Below are 18,568 nucleotides of genomic sequence, written 5' to 3' on the forward strand. Positions count from 1 at the left end.
AGAACAAGAGAGGAGGGTCAGCTATGGCTTGGTGGTTACTTAGTGGACTCGGAAAATGACAGCGCTATTTACCAGGACCAGGGGGCAGAGAATGAAGATACTGGAAGAGAAAGATAATGAGTTGGCTTTGGCCACAGTGAGATTGAATCCCTGCCTTATGGTATGCCTATTCACTGGTCCTCTGAGGAACTGTACATTTATAGGTATATAAAGTGCTCAGTGAAATGCCTGAATCAGACCCTTTCCCTGAAGACGCCTTTAAATCATATAAGCTAGCTTTTCTAGAACACAGGCTAAGAGTTATACCAGGTGTTTCAAGACATGCCTCTTTTTTCTTTTCAGCCTTTTCCCCCGCCTTTCTCTAGGTCTTTGGGGTTGAGGATTAGAGTAGGCACGTTGACATTCACCCACCAGAGTCAACTGAATTGATTACACTGTTACATAATCTTCAACCGTTACACAATCTGAGGCCATACCGGGCTGCCTATATAATCCCACAAACAAACGCAACGTCTTTTCTGAGTTTCTAAGATGGATTTACTCACTTTAGAAACTGCAGCTGAGGGGAAGGAAAGAGAGCAAGGAGGAGGAGTATGATTATGAAGGAATGTGAAAAGTCTGAGATTTTTCAACATAAAACTAAGTGGTTATTTGTAAACTTGACACAAGCCACAGGTGGTCACTACATCGAGGTCTATCATGAAGGGGGAAAAATTAGGAAGGAGGAAACTTCTGTTTATAAGACTGTATTTTATGAAACCAAAAAGGTAAGGGTGCAGCTTGATTTTGTATTCTTGTAAATAGGAAATACTGACTTGCAGAGGCAACCACACATTAGGTCTTTGTAAATATTCAAAATTTCATGGTGTTTCCTGTAGCTAGTCCCCCACCTTAATTCCCTTCTGTGTTTACAAAATAGTCTGTTAAATTGCCTGAGCTTTTCAATGTGGGTGAGTTCTGTTAAATCTCAGCATCTTAGAAGGATCTTTTTGTCTGTGAGATTTAATATCATGGTCATATTTGCTAACCTAAAGGGAATTTCAAGTAAGAATACCTTATAATCTATTATCAATGTTCATTCGTTAAAGGTGACCACCCTTCGGGTATAGGGCAGCGGTAGAGCACAGGTTTAGCATGCTCAAGGTCCTAGTTTCAATCCCCAGTATCTCCATTTAAGAAATAAATAAACGGTACTTAGTTTATTAAACAAAAATTTAAAAATAAAAATGATCATCCCTTGCATATTTTAACTATCAGTGTTAACAGATTATTCTCAATTATAATGAATAGAATTTGCAATTCAAACCTGTAATGCACTAGGGCCATTTGCCTGGCCTTTGCACTCCATTTGTATTGCTCAGGGGCGAAAACAGGCTCAGATGAGTGTGTAACTGAGGTTAGACATGACTGTGTAGTAGCAGTGGCCAGAGGGCAAGGATAGATTTGGAAATAGCCAGCCTCAATGAAGGAACAGGACTTTTTTGCCCCTCCAGCAAACAACATCAGCAAAAACTGCCAGAAGAAATGAATGAGTGAATTTACTGGCTAGCCTTTTCCTTTTGGTCTGAATTTGCTACAAGAAAAGGGAAGAGCCTGGGGATGAAAAAAACACTCGAGGGAACAGCCTTAACATTTGAAGGATGCTAATTCATAGCCTGGAGGGAGAAACAACTATATTTTTAAATTAAGAAATTTTGCATGATATATTCAGAGGTTTTGAACTATAATTTTGCTTTTTCTTCTTAATGATTTTTCTTAATTTCCCTGCACTCAAGTCTTATTCAGTATTTTCATTTTACTGAATGGACTCAATATTTTCCCCCTATTTCAGCACTTAATCCACATATAAAGTTTACTGTATGTTTTATCTTCCCAAGAGACTGTAAGTTTCTTGAGAACTGGTTCTTGTCTTGTTGAACTCTTCCTCTGCCACAGGGCTTACACAGTTATTTACAACACAGTAAATGCTTCATAAGTGTTTGTTGAAATAAAGTGATTACTGCAGTGATATAAAATTTACTGTACTATTTAAAGCAAGGTTTCAAAGTTAAACCGGAAATTTCAAAACAACTGGTACTGTATTTCACTTAATTATTCAACATCTCAGCAAATGACAAATCCTATATTAATAGAAGAATTTAAAATTCATGGCTATCTTTTATTTACTTGGCTAACGATCAAGTGCATGCTAAACGATCCAATCTGAAAGTTTCCAAACTTAAAATTACAGCACTCCCATCAGACATTCCAGATGCTCTACTTTTACAGTTATCACTCTGATTTATCTCTTTAACCATTTTTTTTAACTTCCACTAATCTTTTACAAAATGCATTTTAAGCATTTGAAAATATTTTACCTGTTCCTCCCCACTGTGGAATATAATGATATTAAATTGCTTATTCTTTGGGACTATGTTTAATTTCATAAGTTATCTGTCAATGTCAGGCTCTGAAAAAGGACTGTGGCATGAAAAATTTGGCACAGTCTGTGGACTCAAAATTCAACAGATCAGTCCACACATTAATACATGTCCAGACCGTGTAAGGCTCAGACAACCAATTATAGAAGCAATTAAAATATATCTCCAAATGAAACACAATATCAAGATAGGTTTCATCATGTTAAGAACAGGTTTCATTTCCAAATTCCATATCTTATCTTGAAAAACACTACAGCAAATCTGGATCACAGTAAATCAAAACTGTAGGCTTTTGAAGACGAACAGAACATTGTTTTACTTACTTAGAGGCCACTCGGAAGTATTTCTGGATAAAATAAAAGGCGACCCCCAGAGGCACAAGTGCAACCAGGAACACAGGGGTAGCGTAAGAAATCATGCCAATGGCAGACACGCAGAGCAGTGTGGAGCGAGTTAGGGATTCCAAAGTTGGAGGGATGTGCTATTAAGAAGGTAGTTGGAAAGGAAAATGTTTTAGCTTAAATGAAACGTTGGTCATATGGCAACAAAACATTCACTTTATATTAACGTTACATAGTTCCAAAAGTAGTGTATAAACATTTTCACTGTAAGCAATTCATCACTCCTTCCACGTCACTTACTTCCCATAGTCTAGTATATTTATCCATCTGTCTACCTATCTACTTTCCATGGGTCATTTACCTATCTATGTATTTATCTTGTGGGATTTTATACATAGTACTATACCCTAAATCTTATTTGTCCATTTGCTTGTTTTGTTTTACTGAACAAGAAGGGTTGTAAATCTCCCCATGCCACTCTATACAAGTCTATTTCTTTTTAATGGCTGCCTTGTATTAAAAAATGTATTTAGCTGTTCCTCTACTGCAAGATATTTAAAATAATTTTCTGTAATTGCTCGCTCTCATTCTTTGCTAGTTTTTCTCCCAATGAATCTATTATATTTTAAATTACTCTTTGATGCTTTTAGCTCAACAGAATTTTAAAATTTTAGAGTCATTTCCTTTGGCTTTTTTCTCTTACTGTTTCTGAGTTTTGTGCCTAACTTAATAAGACCTTTTCAACCCAAAATTCTAAAACTACTCTCCTACATTTTATTTTATAGCTTTATGTTATTATATGGCCCTTTATATAACATATATATTTGTTTTGTAGTTTATAGATAGCTAATGGTCCCAATATCCTTTACTGAAGAAATAATTCTTTTCTTTCAGATTCAAGATACGCTGGTGGTTTTGAGTTCTCCATTTTGTCCTTTTGATCTGCTTGTTCTCTGTGTGATCATCAAAGTGTTTTATAGTATTTTTTAGGTATCTGATAGGGAAATTCTCACTACATCTACACGGGATTTCATAATTTCCAGGACTGTTGGATGGCTTTTCTTCACATTAGGTTTATTTTTATTTCCACAGTTCTTGTTGTTATTATAAATGAAATTTACTTTTCACATAATTTTTTAATTGGTGTAGAGAAAGTTACTGACTTTTCTATCACATCTTATGCAAATACTCTGCTGAACTTTCTAGTTGGCTCTTCATTGTACTAATTGCTTTGGACTCTGTAGGTAGCAATCGTATCATCTTCTACATAAGGAGTGTTTTGTCTCTCCTTTTCCCATATGTATTCCTCATGAAGTGTTTTAGGTGCAGCGTAACCTGATACCGAGGCACTGAAAACATCAAAAATTTTCAGCATGCATTTCAGTCAGCTGCATGCATCAAGTATTCATTTTCTAAATTGATGGTAATTTAGATGTTCATGGGGGGAGGGTATAGCTCAAGTGGTAGGGTGCATGCTTAGCATGCATGAGGTCCTGGGTTCAATCCTCAGTACCTCCTCTAAGAACAAATAAATAAACCTAATTATCTCCCCCCCCCAAAAAAAATATGTTCATAAGGCCACTCTGTGAAATCAGAAAAGGCAAGAGCTGGATGTGATTAATTCTTTGCTCAGTCATCCTAAAGAGACTGTTCTTGGAGTGATCCAGTTTCAGAGTTTGAGGTCTTTCATTTCAGGGTAAACTTCTAGAAGCCTAAGGATCTAAGACTAAACTGGGTATCTTTAAAATATTCCCTAAACTATCACACCATCTAAAGTTTCTCTCACTCAAGAGCCAATCTGATCAAAGTAAAGGACATTGAAGACAGTTTGGTAATCCATTCTTTACTTCTGGGAGACACTCTGCATTCATACTAAACTGTAAGAACTTTGCTGTGAATAGAGATACATACAACACTGATCAAATTCATTTTGTATTACAATGAAAAAGTTTAATTTTTTTTTTTTTGCTATTTCTCTCTATTTCATGCAGATTCTCTAAGTATTCTCTTCTACATGCATAAATTATTTTGAATTACTTGAAGGAAATTAGTTTTCTTTTAAAATTTTATTCTAGAAATCATTTATGCATACATGTAATATTGATGTGAATTCAAACAGGCTTTCATTAAAGTTTTAGAAATCCTCTGTTGTTAACAGGAATCATGGTTTCTGTTAAAATGTGATTTAGCTGACACTGAGAAATTTATTTTTGAACTTGGAAGTAACTCAGGCACTCACCTGATCAATGATATTTGTATCAGCTGAAAAGCGATTGAGGATCAGTCCCAGTGGTGTGGTATCAAAGAATCTAGGCAATGAACAGATTGGAATGTTTGATAATACTGAACTCTCTGGAGTCTGAGTACAGCTAACGGACATCTTGGGGTCAGGAAAGTGAGAAAATCCCCACTCATCTGCTCAAAGACTGAACAAATTCTTTAAAATTTCGTATTTCAATTAAACATTAAAATGCATGCTTTTACGATTGGGGGGGGGCAGTGCATAAAAAAGTAACTCCTTTTTTACCTTATTGGTCCAAGAATTATCTTATTGAGGAGATTGTGGTGAAGATTTTTGGCAGCTGTGAGACCCATCCATTCTACAGTGAGAGATGTAACAAGGCAGAGAAAAATACCTGCTCCACAGAGTATGCTAAATCCAGCCACATAGTAGGTCTAAGAAGCAGCCAACACAAAAAGGACATAGGAAGTTATCAACTGAGTTCTTTTTTTAACTAGAACGTCAAATATCAAAGTCAGGCAATACTGTCAACTCCATTATCTTGCGTCAGTTTAGACAGCTGAAGGAGTGCAGGCCTTGGAGACTCAGGGCAGTATCCCCACCAAAATCCCAAGGCCAAGTCCCCACTTGCTCCCTTCACTCTCCTTCAAGGTTTGCTTAAGCACAGAGGAAGTGTTAGCGTCTGCTTTCTGGTTTGAAATATTCTTGGCTTTTTACATCATAGAGTTCTCTCTTGCTACCTCTAATCTCAGAATGACTACTACACTGGTATAGATAGTTAAAATCAAATGCCATCAGAGCAATGACAAAAGTCCTGTGTGCATATTATACATACACACACATATATCATGTGTATAACATCCCTGAATCCAAACCCAAGCATTATCTTTAAATGTTTCTTATGATATTTAAAGTCCTGCTCTAATTAACTTACTGAATCATTACAAAAGTCCTGTGACATCTGAGCTATGTCTATCTACCTAGGTAAAAAGTGTCACGATTAATCTCAACATTTCCTTGATAATGTAAAAACAGAACCCACTATACCTGATCAGCTTTTTCAGTATTGTTTATACTGTACTCTGAGGTCCATGTGGCCAGCCAGTAGTCTATAGCTACAATGACGGAATGCTTCAAAAGCTTGGAGAAAATCATCAGGAATAGCAAGAAGAATCCGCCAGAAGTAAGGTACCGCCAACACGTTTTCCATGGCATTTTCGTCCTGAGCCTCATTACAGTGGACATGTTATCATCCTCATCTTCCTCTTCTTCTTCCTCTGCATATGAAACACTTGTTTAATCTTCCAATGGCCAACAGGGAGATAGAATTTGTATTATCCCCCCCTACACACAAACCTCCTTCAAATTTATAGAAATACAAGTATTAGTCTTAGAAATTGTAAATGCTTTTAGCAGGGAAAAACATCATTTTAAAAAGTAGGTGACTGCCCATCAATGGATGAATAAATGAAGAAGATGTCATACATATACATATATATACACATATATATTTGTGTGTGTGTATATATATATGGAATACTACTCAGCCATAAAAAAGATGAAACCTTGCCATTTGTGATAACATGGATGGATCTTGAGGGTATTATGCTAAGTGAAACAAGTCAGACAAGACAAATACTGTCCAATTTTACTCATATATGCAATAGAAAAAACAAACAAACAGAAGAAATGAACATCCCAAACCAAACAAAAACAAACACATAGATACAGAGAACAGAGCAGTGGTTACCAGAAGGAAAGGGGTCGGGGGAGGGTGAAATGGTTAAAGGGGATCAACTGTATAGTAGCAGGTGGAAAATAAATTTTTGGTGGTGAGCGTGCTGCAGGGCCTACAGAAGTAGGAATATAATGTTGTAAACATGAAACACATAATGTTATATACCAATGTCACCTCAATAAAAAAAATAAATCAAAAATGGGTGAAAATGAATAAATGAGTGAATGAATGAAAAAATAAGCATAATACCTACATCTGGATGAGACAATCTGCTGGTTTATTACACATCAAACTGACTAGAAGTATAGACTAGAAGTTGATGAAGTTATTGATTATTTTTTTCACTTCTCCGGTACCTAATCTGTCCACATGATGAATTGGCCAACGGCTAGCAGTAGAAACAATATGGACCAGGGGGAGCAACATGTTAGGTAATACGTACCATCCTGGGCTCTTTCTTTCTTTCTTCCACAAACATTACCCTCTTTTACTCTCTAAGAAAAGTGTTATTATCTTATCTTACACCTGAGAAAATGGATTTACACAGTAAGCCAAGGGCAGAGTCAGCCTTTTGAATGTTATCCTCACCACGTGAACACTGGAGAGAGCCACCGGGCATGACTGCATTTTTAGAGTGTGTTAGAAATCATTGGTTTCTAATTCTAGAAGCTTTCTGTTTACAGCACCAAACATTCTTTAAAATACATTTTTAAATCTATGAAACTGGAGTGCAAAATTCATTCATTCATTCATTTATTCGATTACTCAGTAAGTATTTGTTGTATCACCTGAAATGGAAAGGTTGTACATTTTGGTGTCCTTTGGCTTGAAATTATAATTTTCTCTGTTGCTTAACTGGCTTGTAGAAATGTGGTCTTAAGCAAAAACCAATTAGGAAAAATGAGATATAGGATATTTACTGCACGGACTTACGTGTGGTTTATCTTACAAACTTCTTGGCAACAAATGTCAAAGCAATGTAACTATTTCATCTCATTCCTGAAATTTCCAGTGAAACTTTTTCCCTCATGATACCTTATTAGATCCAGAAAATTGAAACACAACAAATGCTTTTCTAATTCTCTTATTCTTCATTGCTATAGTATCATGAGGACCCCATAAGAATTTACTGAATGGTTCGGGTATAAATCTCTCAAAAGAGTATTTTCTCCATATTCTGCATTTATTATTTCCAAAGGACTGATTTTATTAATAACTTGATTTGGTCATTGTATTAGACCTTTCCAGTTTATCTGAACTGGGGTCTAGACCTGTTGACAAACCGCTGTCTTTTCCTTTCAGCCCTCTCACACACAGCACAAAAATGCTAGGACGCACTGTGGGAAGCCCCTCGAGACGGCTGTTGGTTGACTGTATCATACACCTTTCCTTCACTCCTATTCTTTCCGTTTTCTATATTATGCATTTGATTTGGCCTTTTCCTCCTGCAAAGAGGCTTGTCACTCCTCGCGGGCATATTCACAGATCCACTGCCAAAGGAAAACAACCTTTGCCACCTACTCCCCATTTGAATGTTTCAAATACAAGAAAAAGGTCTACCTTCATCTTCATCCTCCAGCTGGGCTTTAGCTTCTCTTGAATACATGGCCCTTCGGAGAGTTTTCCTCTCTAAAGTTGTTTGGTCAGCTTCCATATCCTGCAGGAAACATCGTGCTATCATTCAAGGAGCTCACAGCCACAGGCGAGTTCTACTCACCAATGAGTGACCCACAGTACCAAGTACCAGTCGTTAGTTCCCTTCACTGTGGCAGGGTCTCTGCTCGCTCTACAGATGGACCACTCCTGTCATAGGAGCCAGTGTGGATGTTTGAGGGAAATGTGTCAAAGCTCTGAGGCACAGGGCAGTAAGAAGCCAGGAAAAGTAACAACATGATGGAGCTGACCCCAGGGGCAGCGGGACACCTCCTGGTGTCACCATTGCTACTTGTTTTATTTTTATGTCACTTTCCTGTACTCCTATAATGTTTCTAACTGAAGATGCATTTACATTAATAACTATCTTTTTAAAAAAGCATGTAGTTCTGGACTGGTTAGAGCACTATCAGTCATCCACTAATATTATTATTATTATTATTAATTTTTCTTCCTCCTGACAGGTATCTACTTTGAACTTCTTCCAGAGAACGCAGTGACAGTTCCCATTCTTGATCTCTGGCTTAGTTCCCAGGGAGACTGCCTCGTGTCATGTTTTATTCTCGGTGTCTCCCAGGCTGGTTTCCTCACCGTAAAAATTAGTGGTGGGGGAAGGGACCATCAATGAGCCTTGAGAATGATGGGCTTTGTCTCATGATGGGTGATGTTAACACTGTGGGGCTGTCTGCTGGCCACATTCCTGAGTCAACCACTATTATTATGAATGATTACATCAGCGTCAGTTTCTGACTGGGCATCTCTCTCAGGGAAACGCACAAAAGAAAGGGATTCAGCAGACACTGAAGGAAGGTGGGTGCAGAAAGAGAAGGGAAAAAGCCACAAACTTTGTGAACTTGTAAGGGTGGCTCCAGACTTGTCTTGTGCTCAAGAAAGGGAGAGGCATTGTGTTTTTTCCAGTCCTCCGCTTCCAACACTCCACCCCCTTGGCTTTGGAACTGGAATCGTGGTATTAGTTCAGTTCCACTGCAGGTTAAACCAGCTTCTGCAGGACTGTCTGGGAAACTAACCATATCTCTGTTGCTGCAGGGAAATGCATTCCAAGTTCCAAACAACTGACCTACGCACTTTTGGAAACCATGGTAAATTGACGGCTTCCTGTACATGCTGACAAAGAAAAATCACAATTTGTTACACTGATAAACCAATCATTCTTTGATGATCAGTCTCTAGGTAGTGATCTTATTTTTGGTTTTGTTTGGCCTCATACAACGTGTGTGATATAGGAGACTTGCTAGGCTAGAAGGATCTGTTGCTTCCAAGTTCTTGGTTTAAAAAAAGAGTCAAAGTGAAAGTGTCTCTTGAATAGTATTTTTTCAGGGACAATTTCATGTTAGCTTTTAATGGTGCCAGGTGATATGAAAACCAACACTTGTACATGAGATTAGATAAAACACAAAATTTAAAAGGACCTGCTCCTTTGCTTATAGTGTAATGAGATGAAATGAACATGCACGTTGAAAAACAGAAGACTGGGTTCTTTTTCCACTTGTCAATCTGTGTGAGCAAAAGATTTAACACCTTGGAGACTAAAAAAATCATTAAACTCATTTTTCTTATGAATAAATGCTCATAGTAAGCTCACTTGAGGTTAAATATTTTAAACTGTGTTGATAATCTGGATTAAGTAAATACAAATTTAGTTTCATTTACCCAATAAATATTTACTGAATGCCTGCTAAGGGTTGGATTCAGGTGAGGACTGGAGGCTGGGGGAGGAAAAGTTCCAAGATGCTAGTTTATTTTATTTAATAACGTCATGAAGATGATGAGCGATGTCATCCAAGGTAGAATTTTTAATAACATTTAAATCACCTAGAAGTCTTATCTCATTCTTCTTATAGCTGTCATTTCTATCCTTGTAACATATTCTTTCCTGGTTACCCCTTAACCCTTAAACTGACGGTTCTGGCCAAAGCCCAGCGACGGGCTGTTACGTGAATCTTTTAGTTTCACTCCCTTCTCTGCCTGCTTGATCTGTTCCGGGTCTCAGCCAGCATTTCTCAACCTTAGCACTATTGACATTTTGGTTCAGAAAATTCTCTGTTGTGGGGGCTGCCCAAGTAGCACCTGCCCCCTCGTTGTGACAACCAGAAATATCATTAGATGTTGCCCAATGTCCCCCGAAAGACAAAAGTGACCCCAGTTGAGAACCAGTGTTGGGCAAACACGCAATCCTGCCACATGACACACTGAACAGGAAGCTGTTTCTACAAAAACTTCCCCAAGGTGCTGTGGTCTTATCCCCCACAGTGTGACTCTCCCTGGCTTCAGATGAGTTCCAGGTGCCTGCCTATCTCTGAGTGGCAGTAACTCCCTCCAGCCCCAGGTGAGGATTCGGGGCCAGGGCATGGATCGTGCTGGCTTCTACTGGCCGCTGTTCCACCTCGCAACTGGATTCGCCTTTTCCACACAGCGACTTGCTCCATGTCTCCCGCAGCTGATTTATAACCCCGTGATGTGTCTTTAATTACAGAGCTGTGCTACCTCAAGTGGTCGCAACGTTTCTAAACACAACTTAATGGACCTTCATCTTGGCTTGTACAAATGTCAGTATTACAATACAATCAAGCCAAGAGCCTTCTCTCTCTCTCTCTCTCTCTCTCTCTCTCTCTCTCTTCCAGATCTTCTTTCCAAAGTAAACCATACGTGGTCCACTCCCTAAGCTTATGTCTTTTTTTTTTTTTTTTTTTTTTTTTGCCCCTGGGATCTAGACCACTGAAAAACGGTCACTTGGAGCCATCCCAGGAAGTTCATAATCAAGCTTCCCACCGCGTAATTCCTAATTCCTCTTGCCAATTGTACCTTGTCATGTTTTGATGAATATCCTCGTTTCAGTTTGTCCTACTCTAAAGATTTTTACGTATATCTTTTCTTTCTTACATAGTTTGCTTTTGAGGTTTTTGGCAAATCCACAGAAGACAGAGCAATCCCATGGTTTGTCTGACTTTTTATCTTCCTTTCATTACTGGAACACAAATCATTTTTCTTTTATAAGATAATATATTTTAATTTCTTGAAATTTTCAGAAATTTGCTGACATAAAGATTTTTATTTTATAATGCTCATGTCTAGCCAGGACTACCAAATTCTGGACACTTCCTTGTCCCAACTCAAGAGAAAACATATTGAAAATTCACAAATTCAATTTATAATTTCACCTCTCAACCTCGAGTTGTTCTTCTTTCATCATCCTCCATCTGGTTTCCAACTCCGTTATCATTTCATTCAATGTATATTTATATCACACATAACATTGTACTGGAATTACACTGAGTGTGAACCTGGGTTTAAGTCCAACTGGTACCACTTATTATATGTACTGTGCAACTGTAGGCAAGTTTCTTAGCCTCTCTGAGCCCCAGTTTAACCATCTGTAAAAGTCAGATATTTTCTTTGCTCATTTCTGGGGTTTTGTGAGAATTAAACGAGATCACGTGAAAAAAAGGATTTCTGGTTTTAAAAACTATACAAATATAAAATTTTATTGTTACTTCCTTCTGATCACCTTCCCTCACCCACCCCACAACTCCACCCCAGACATGCTCTGCCACTATTATAGTGGCATATCATAGTGCTTCCTACTCCTATTTCAAAATCGTCTCAGATTTTGTTTCGCTCATAAGTCCCCAACTGTAAGTGGTGAATGAAAATACTCTCATATGACAGATAAGAGAAATAAGACATATATCAGGAAAAATAAGATAAAATGAGGAAACAGCATGCTTGAGCAAGTAGTTCAAGTTTTAAACACACATAAAATTGCAACATGTTTCAAATTTAAATAAAAATCCTCTAAAGACCTAACAATTCTTCATCCAAAAGATACCATTAGAATTTTTTAGTTTCAAAGTAGTCTGTCCATTAATGATACATAAACATACAATTATTTTGGGTTTCAGATGAGAACCATTATATTATCAAACATTAAATGGTAATAATTCTTTAAAAGGATTGTTTTAGTCATTACACACTGCGTGTTTGACTCTTCTGAACTGGACTCTGAACTCTTCTGAACTATGAGCAATTACCTTCTCTAGTTCTTGGTCTTGCCGATTCATCAGTGTTTTCCAGTGTTCGTAAAGCTCAACATCTTTGGTCTGAATGTCCTTCAAAGTCCCCTCTCTTAGTACACTTCCATCTTTCATGGCTATGATCTAAGGAAAGCACGCGTTAGAAGAACTGCGACAAAAATCCTTAATTGGCCAAGTGAATTAGCTGTATCTCGGAACGCATTTCTTAATGTGCCTATCTATTTACATAACTGTAACGTAAAATTAATGAAACTTCTTTTACACTCTTACCCAGTCGGCATGTGTTAGATACTGTAACTTGTGAGTCACAAGAACGAGTGTCCTCTTGTCATCTTGGAGAAATTTCAAAATCCCTTCCTGCATTAAATGATCACTCAAATGAATGTCCAAGGCAGAAAATGGATCATCCTACAATAAGTAAAACGAAGAGATGATGAAATTTTTTTTAATATTCTCTTCGGCACTAAATTCCTCTAGAAAGCAGAAAACACAAATAACTCAAAGCAAAGTATCCCACAAATGCAATTTATAATAAACAGACTCTGAATAACTTTAAATTATGGAAAAAGGTATTAAATTCAAAATGAAGCTGCTATTTTCTCTTTCACCTTAAAAATAATTCTAAAAGTAAATAACAGTATTCAAAGTGGCTTGAATTCTTATGTATAGAATCTCCAAGTTGAAAACCCAACATTACTCAACAACTTGTAACAATAAACCAAAACAAAGAATGAAATGATAACTGAAGTAGATGGATTTTAGGTAATAAAAATGTGCACAGACTCTGGACCAAGATGGCAATGTCAGAGTCTCTTGAATTTTCCTCCTACCACGGATGCACTGAATATACAGCTACACATGCAGCAACTCCCTCTGAAAGGAATCCAGGAACCAGCTGAGTGATGCCTACACATTAGGTGACTGAGAAAACACACACATCAAACTAGGCAGGAAAGGCTGAGACACACTCTTGCCATAAACCTCAGCCCTGGAAAATTCACAAATACGTGGAGATTGAACAACATGCTCCTTAATAAACAATGGGTTAAAGAAGAAATCAGAGGAAATCAAAAAATATCTTGAGACAAAGGAAAGTGAAACACAACATATTGAAACTTACAGGATGCAGTAAAAGCAGTTCTTTGTTTTGGGAGAATTTTATAGCAATAAATGCCTACACTAAGAAAAAAGAAAGCGAGAGTGGCCAAGACGGTGGAGTAAAAAAGCTCACCTCCTCTCACAATCACACAAAAATCATAACTATCTGCAGAACAACCATCAATGGAAAAGACTGGAACCTACCAGAAAAGACCTTCTACAGTAAAAGACAGAAAGAAGGAACCACAATGAGACCAGTAGGAGGGTTGGACCCTCAATATCATCAAATCCCATACCCTCCCTGGGTGGGGGAACCACAAACTGGGGAATAAGTATATTTCAGGGGTTCTCCCACAGGAGTGAGAGTTCTGAGCCCCACGTCAGGCCCCCCAGCCCAGGGACCCGGCACCGGGAGGAGGAGCCCCCCAGAGCATTAGGCATTGAAGGCCAGTGGGGCTTCACTGCAGGAGCCCTCCAGGACTGGGGGAAATAGAGATTTCACTCTTAAAGGGCACGCACAAAACCTCACATGCACCGGGACACGGGACAAAAGAAGTAAACTTGACAGGAGCCTGGGCCAGGCCTACCTGCTGGTCTTGGAGAGTTTCCTGGAGAGGCAAGGGGCAGCTGTGGCTCACCCTGGGAACACAGGCATTGCTGGCAAACATACTGGGGAACATTGTTGGCTGCTGACATCTTGGCTCATTAGCACCAAGACCTGGTCCCACCCAATAGCCTTCAGGCTACAGTGCTGGGACGCCTCAGGCCAGACAACTAACTGGGTGGGGACACAGCCCGGGACAACAGCAGACAGGCTGCCTCAAGCCTATGGTGCCCACAGCTGCCTCTGGGCTCGCCCCTAGACCCAGCTCAGCCCACTGGAGGGCCAAGATCCAGCTTCACCTACCCGTGGGCAGGACCGGCCCCTCCTGCCAGGAGTCCGACCAAGCCTCTAGATCAGCCTTATCCACCAGGCAGGAGACACCAGAAGTAACAAAACTACAGTCCCTAGATGCAGGCCAGATCCGAACCTGGGACCAGCTGGGCCTTGACTTTGCCCGCTAGCAGACCAACGCAACCTTCAAGACACCCCAGACCCCATACACAACTGTGTCAGGAACTGATATTCCCCCACTCCCCCCTCCCCCGGTGATGATCTGAAATGAGCTCTGAGATCCTGGGGCCCTGCAGCCAGACTCCAGGAAGCAGCTCTGCCTACCAGTAGACCAGCACTCACCCCAGGATCTGGCTTCACTTGCCAGTGAGTGGGCAACAGACCCAGAGTCTTCGGGACTCTGACTCCACCCCGTCGTGAGCCAGGACTAGCCCTGGGGGCCCCTAGGATTCTGCAACCAGCCACCTCATGACCAGACTCCCCTAAACAGTCTGCAGCATCTCCATGAGGCAGGGCCTGGCAGCCAAACAGACCAGCGGCCAGCCAAGCCTGCCAGACTGCCCACAATCAGCCCGCCACAACTGAGGGACCCCTAGCTTGGGTGACCAGCGGGGTCTGCATTGCTGGGATGCACAGGACACCTCCTACAAAGGGCCACTTCTCCAAGGTGGAGAAGTGTAACAAACCCACCACACACATAAAAATACAAATAGCAACTTAGACAAAATGAAGTGGCAGAGGAATACGTTTCAGACAAAGGAACGTGATAAAACCCCAGAAGGAGAACTAAGGGAAGTGGAGACAGGCAGTCTACCCAGGAAGGAGTTCAGGGTAATGACTGCGAAGAGGATCGAGGAACTCGGGAGGAGACTGGATGCGTGGAGCAAGAAGTTAGAAGGTTTTAACAAAGAGACAAGACAAAGAACAACCAAACAGAGATGAACACAATAAGTGAAATGAAAACTACACTGGAAGGAATCAGCAGTAGACCAGGTGATTCAGCGAAAGGGTCAGTGAGTTGGAAGATTTACAAATCTAGTTTTCAGACCTCTTTCAGAGTTTTCACTCCATCTAATCTCGAATAGTAATACACTCTTTGGGTGGACATATATTTTGGAAATAACCTCTTAAAAATATATTCACTGATACAGCACATTTATAGATGCCACGAAACCTTAAAAATAACTAATATGCTTGATACATAATTAAGATGTTTTCACATGCCCTTGATACTGTGTAAAGGGTAATTCGATAAAGTTTAATTAGAGAGCAGAGCAAAACGTAAAACCTTTTAATTAATTATTTGTACAAGTAAGGCCCTTAAAGCTAGAAATAATGTCTTTTTTTTCCTTTACCCAGAACAGAAGATGGGACTGAACATTCATTAAGCATTGATGGGTGAAAAGGAGGGAGGAAGTAAGGAAGGAAGAAAAAGAGAAGGAAAGAAAGAAGAAAAGGAGGGACAGAGGTTTGGAGGAAGGTGAAAGGAAAGAAAAAGACAACACAGGTAGTAACCTGAGAGTAATAATGTTTTAAAAAATGCCAGAGAATCTTAACTGATCAACCTAAATGTCCACTGACAGAAGACTGGATAGAACACGCTTTTTCAAAGGGACTCTGACAGACATTATTACATCCAGAATTTTAAAAAGTGATAAAAATTATGTTATTGTCCAAGAATTAAAAATACTAAGCTTACTTATAGTCTAGAGAAAAGTAAATTAAGGCAAGTTATGACAATAATATTAAAATGTTGAACTATATAAAGAAATATATTTGCTGCTGCAGAAACAGACTGGGAACCAATTAATGGAAAACAGACAGAAGCAGATTTCAATTCTGTAATAACGTTCCAATAATAAGAGCGACCTGCAGCAGACAGAATGATGGTCCCCAAAGATAACTATGTTTCACTTCCCAGAACCGGTGACTATGTTACCTAACCCAGCAAATGGAACTTTGCAGATACAGACATACCTCATTTAACTGCATTCCATTTTATTGTGCTTCACAGATACTGTACACGGGTTGAGGCAACCCTGCGCACAACGAGTCTATCGCGCCATTTCTCCAACCACATTTGCTCACTTTGTGTCTCTGTGTCACATTTTGGTAATTCTTGCAATTTTTCAAACTTTTTTCATTATGATTACCTTTGTTACAGTGATCTATACTCAAGACCGTGATGTTACCATTGCAAAAAGACTGACTCACTGAAGGCTTAGATGACAGTTAGCATTTTTCAGCAATGAAGTATCTTTAAATAAAAGTGTGTACGTTGTATTTTTAGATACAATGCTGTTGCACACTTAACAGATTACAGTATAGTAAACATAACTTTTTATATGGACTGGGAAACCAAAAAAAAAAAAAGTGTGACTTTCTTTATTTCAATACTAGCTTTATTGTGATAGCCTAGAACTCATCCTGCAGTATCTTCACAGTATGTTTAATGATCAAGATGAAAGACCTTAGATGGGAAGATTATCCTGATGGGTCTAAAGCAATTACAGGAATCCTTGAAAGCAGAGAACTTTCCCAATTGTGAAGAGAGGGAGAAGAGATAAATGGTCAATAAAAATGATCAGAGATGCAATGTTGCTGGCTGTGGAGATGAAGGAAGGCAGCCTTGAGCCAAGGCATGCGAGCAGCCTCTAGAAGGTGGGAAAGGAGAGGAAACGATTCCTTGGAGCCTCCAGAAGGGAACACAGCCCTGCTGACACTTTGCTTTTAACCATGTGAGACCCATGTGGGATGTCTAACCTACAGAACTGTAAGATAATGAATTTGTATTACTTAAGCCACCAACTATGACAATTTGTTTTAGCAGCAATGGAAGCTCATACACTGACCAACAAGGAAACGTTGCTTTATTTCGATATTGCCGAAAGATAAGCAGTCTGTCTTCAGAAGAGAGTCATCAAGAAGCTATTAGAGATGATACACAAAGCCATCCTATAACAAATGGCTGGGAATCCACAATAAGTTTACCCTATGACTTCTTTGAATTCCATGATTTACAGTCGAAGTAAGTAAGGGTCATGAAACTGGAGGCAGTGGAATGAACTGGGATGGAAAACCACACTCAGAGGACCTTGGTCTCTTTCAGATTTTCAGGTCACTTGGTCCTCAGGTGGTTCAATCATTCACCTAATTGATCCCAAAATTCAAGAAGTGGTTTCTAGTTGTGGGTCTTCCCATTATGAAAAAGATTTATAATTATGTAGATTGCTGTTAGATCCTTCTGTGGCTTTTATGGTGTTGTTTTCTGGAAAATATGGGCAACAGGTATTCTTAGGGACACTAACCTGAAATGAATGTCCAGTACCATGCCCAAATTCTACTCCTATCCCTAGTAATGAACCCAAATTTAGTGGAAAAGTCCAAAACCAACCCACTTTTTGAAGATGTTTGAAATTAGATGGAATGAAAACTCTAAGGGAGGTCTGAGAACTAGATTTATAAATGGTTAATAATTGCACAGATGGAGGAGGCAAGCGAAGGATGCATTTACATTGCCTGCTGGTCTCTGGTATAAACTGTCTACTCGTAAGCTGATTATGGCTGCATCCTGCTACAGGAAAGAAGCTAGAGCAAACTTGTAATCAACATAATCATCAAATTTTATTTGTGGATCCATAGGTAGAACCAAGTTATTAACCCAGGATATACAAGAAAAATCATCTATGGAGCTTTTTTAAGATACATTTTTTTCCTTCCTTCCTTCCTTCCTTCCTTCCTTCCTTCCTTCCTTCCTCCCTTTCTCTCTCTCTCTCTCTTTCTTTCTTTCTTTCTTTCTTTCTTTCTTTCTTTCTTTCTTTGACATTTGCATTTTCCTAGCATAGTCTTTATTATTATTTTTTTAATTGAAGTATAGTCAATTTACCATGTGTTAATTTCTGGTGTACAAAGATACATAATTTAGACTCTGCCTTTGCGATTACAGTTATGATTCAGTAGGTCTAGGGTGGTATCAAGGTTTCTAAGAATCATTTCAGGAAGCTTCAGAGTAAATCTTCCCCACAGCCTGAGTTGCATACCACTGGAATGAAGTATACACTTACCTACCCCTACGTCCACCAAGAGTGTGTTTTCCAGCCCTTCTTACCTTGCCAGCAAATATAAATGA

General features: G+C 39.1%; 1 protein-coding gene across 10 annotated transcripts in view; it reads right to left on the bottom strand.

Annotated features, from left to right (window-relative positions):
- The window catches only part of ABCC9 (ATP binding cassette subfamily C member 9), a 106,567-nt gene that overhangs the window by 28,006 nt on the left and 59,993 nt on the right, over window positions 1-18,568 (bottom strand). For all 10 annotated transcript variants that reach the window (XM_074357778.1, XM_074357781.1, XM_074357779.1 and 7 more), the window contains 7 exons: window positions 12,717-12,854; window positions 12,444-12,569; window positions 8,302-8,398; window positions 6,051-6,280; window positions 5,289-5,437; window positions 5,001-5,070; window positions 2,744-2,901 (listed from right to left, as the gene is read on the bottom strand). In XM_074357778.1, the coding sequence (XP_074213879.1) occupies window positions 2,744-2,901; window positions 5,001-5,070; window positions 5,289-5,437; window positions 6,051-6,280; window positions 8,302-8,398; window positions 12,444-12,569; window positions 12,717-12,854 (968 nt within the window). The remainder of the gene's footprint in view (window positions 1-2,743; window positions 2,902-5,000; window positions 5,071-5,288; window positions 5,438-6,050; window positions 6,281-8,301; window positions 8,399-12,443; window positions 12,570-12,716; window positions 12,855-18,568) is intronic.

The sequence above is a fragment of the Camelus bactrianus genome, chromosome 34 (genome assembly GCF_048773025.1).
Source record: "Camelus bactrianus isolate YW-2024 breed Bactrian camel chromosome 34, ASM4877302v1, whole genome shotgun sequence".
In the NCBI taxonomy this organism is placed as follows: Eukaryota; Metazoa; Chordata; class Mammalia; order Artiodactyla; family Camelidae; genus Camelus; species Camelus bactrianus.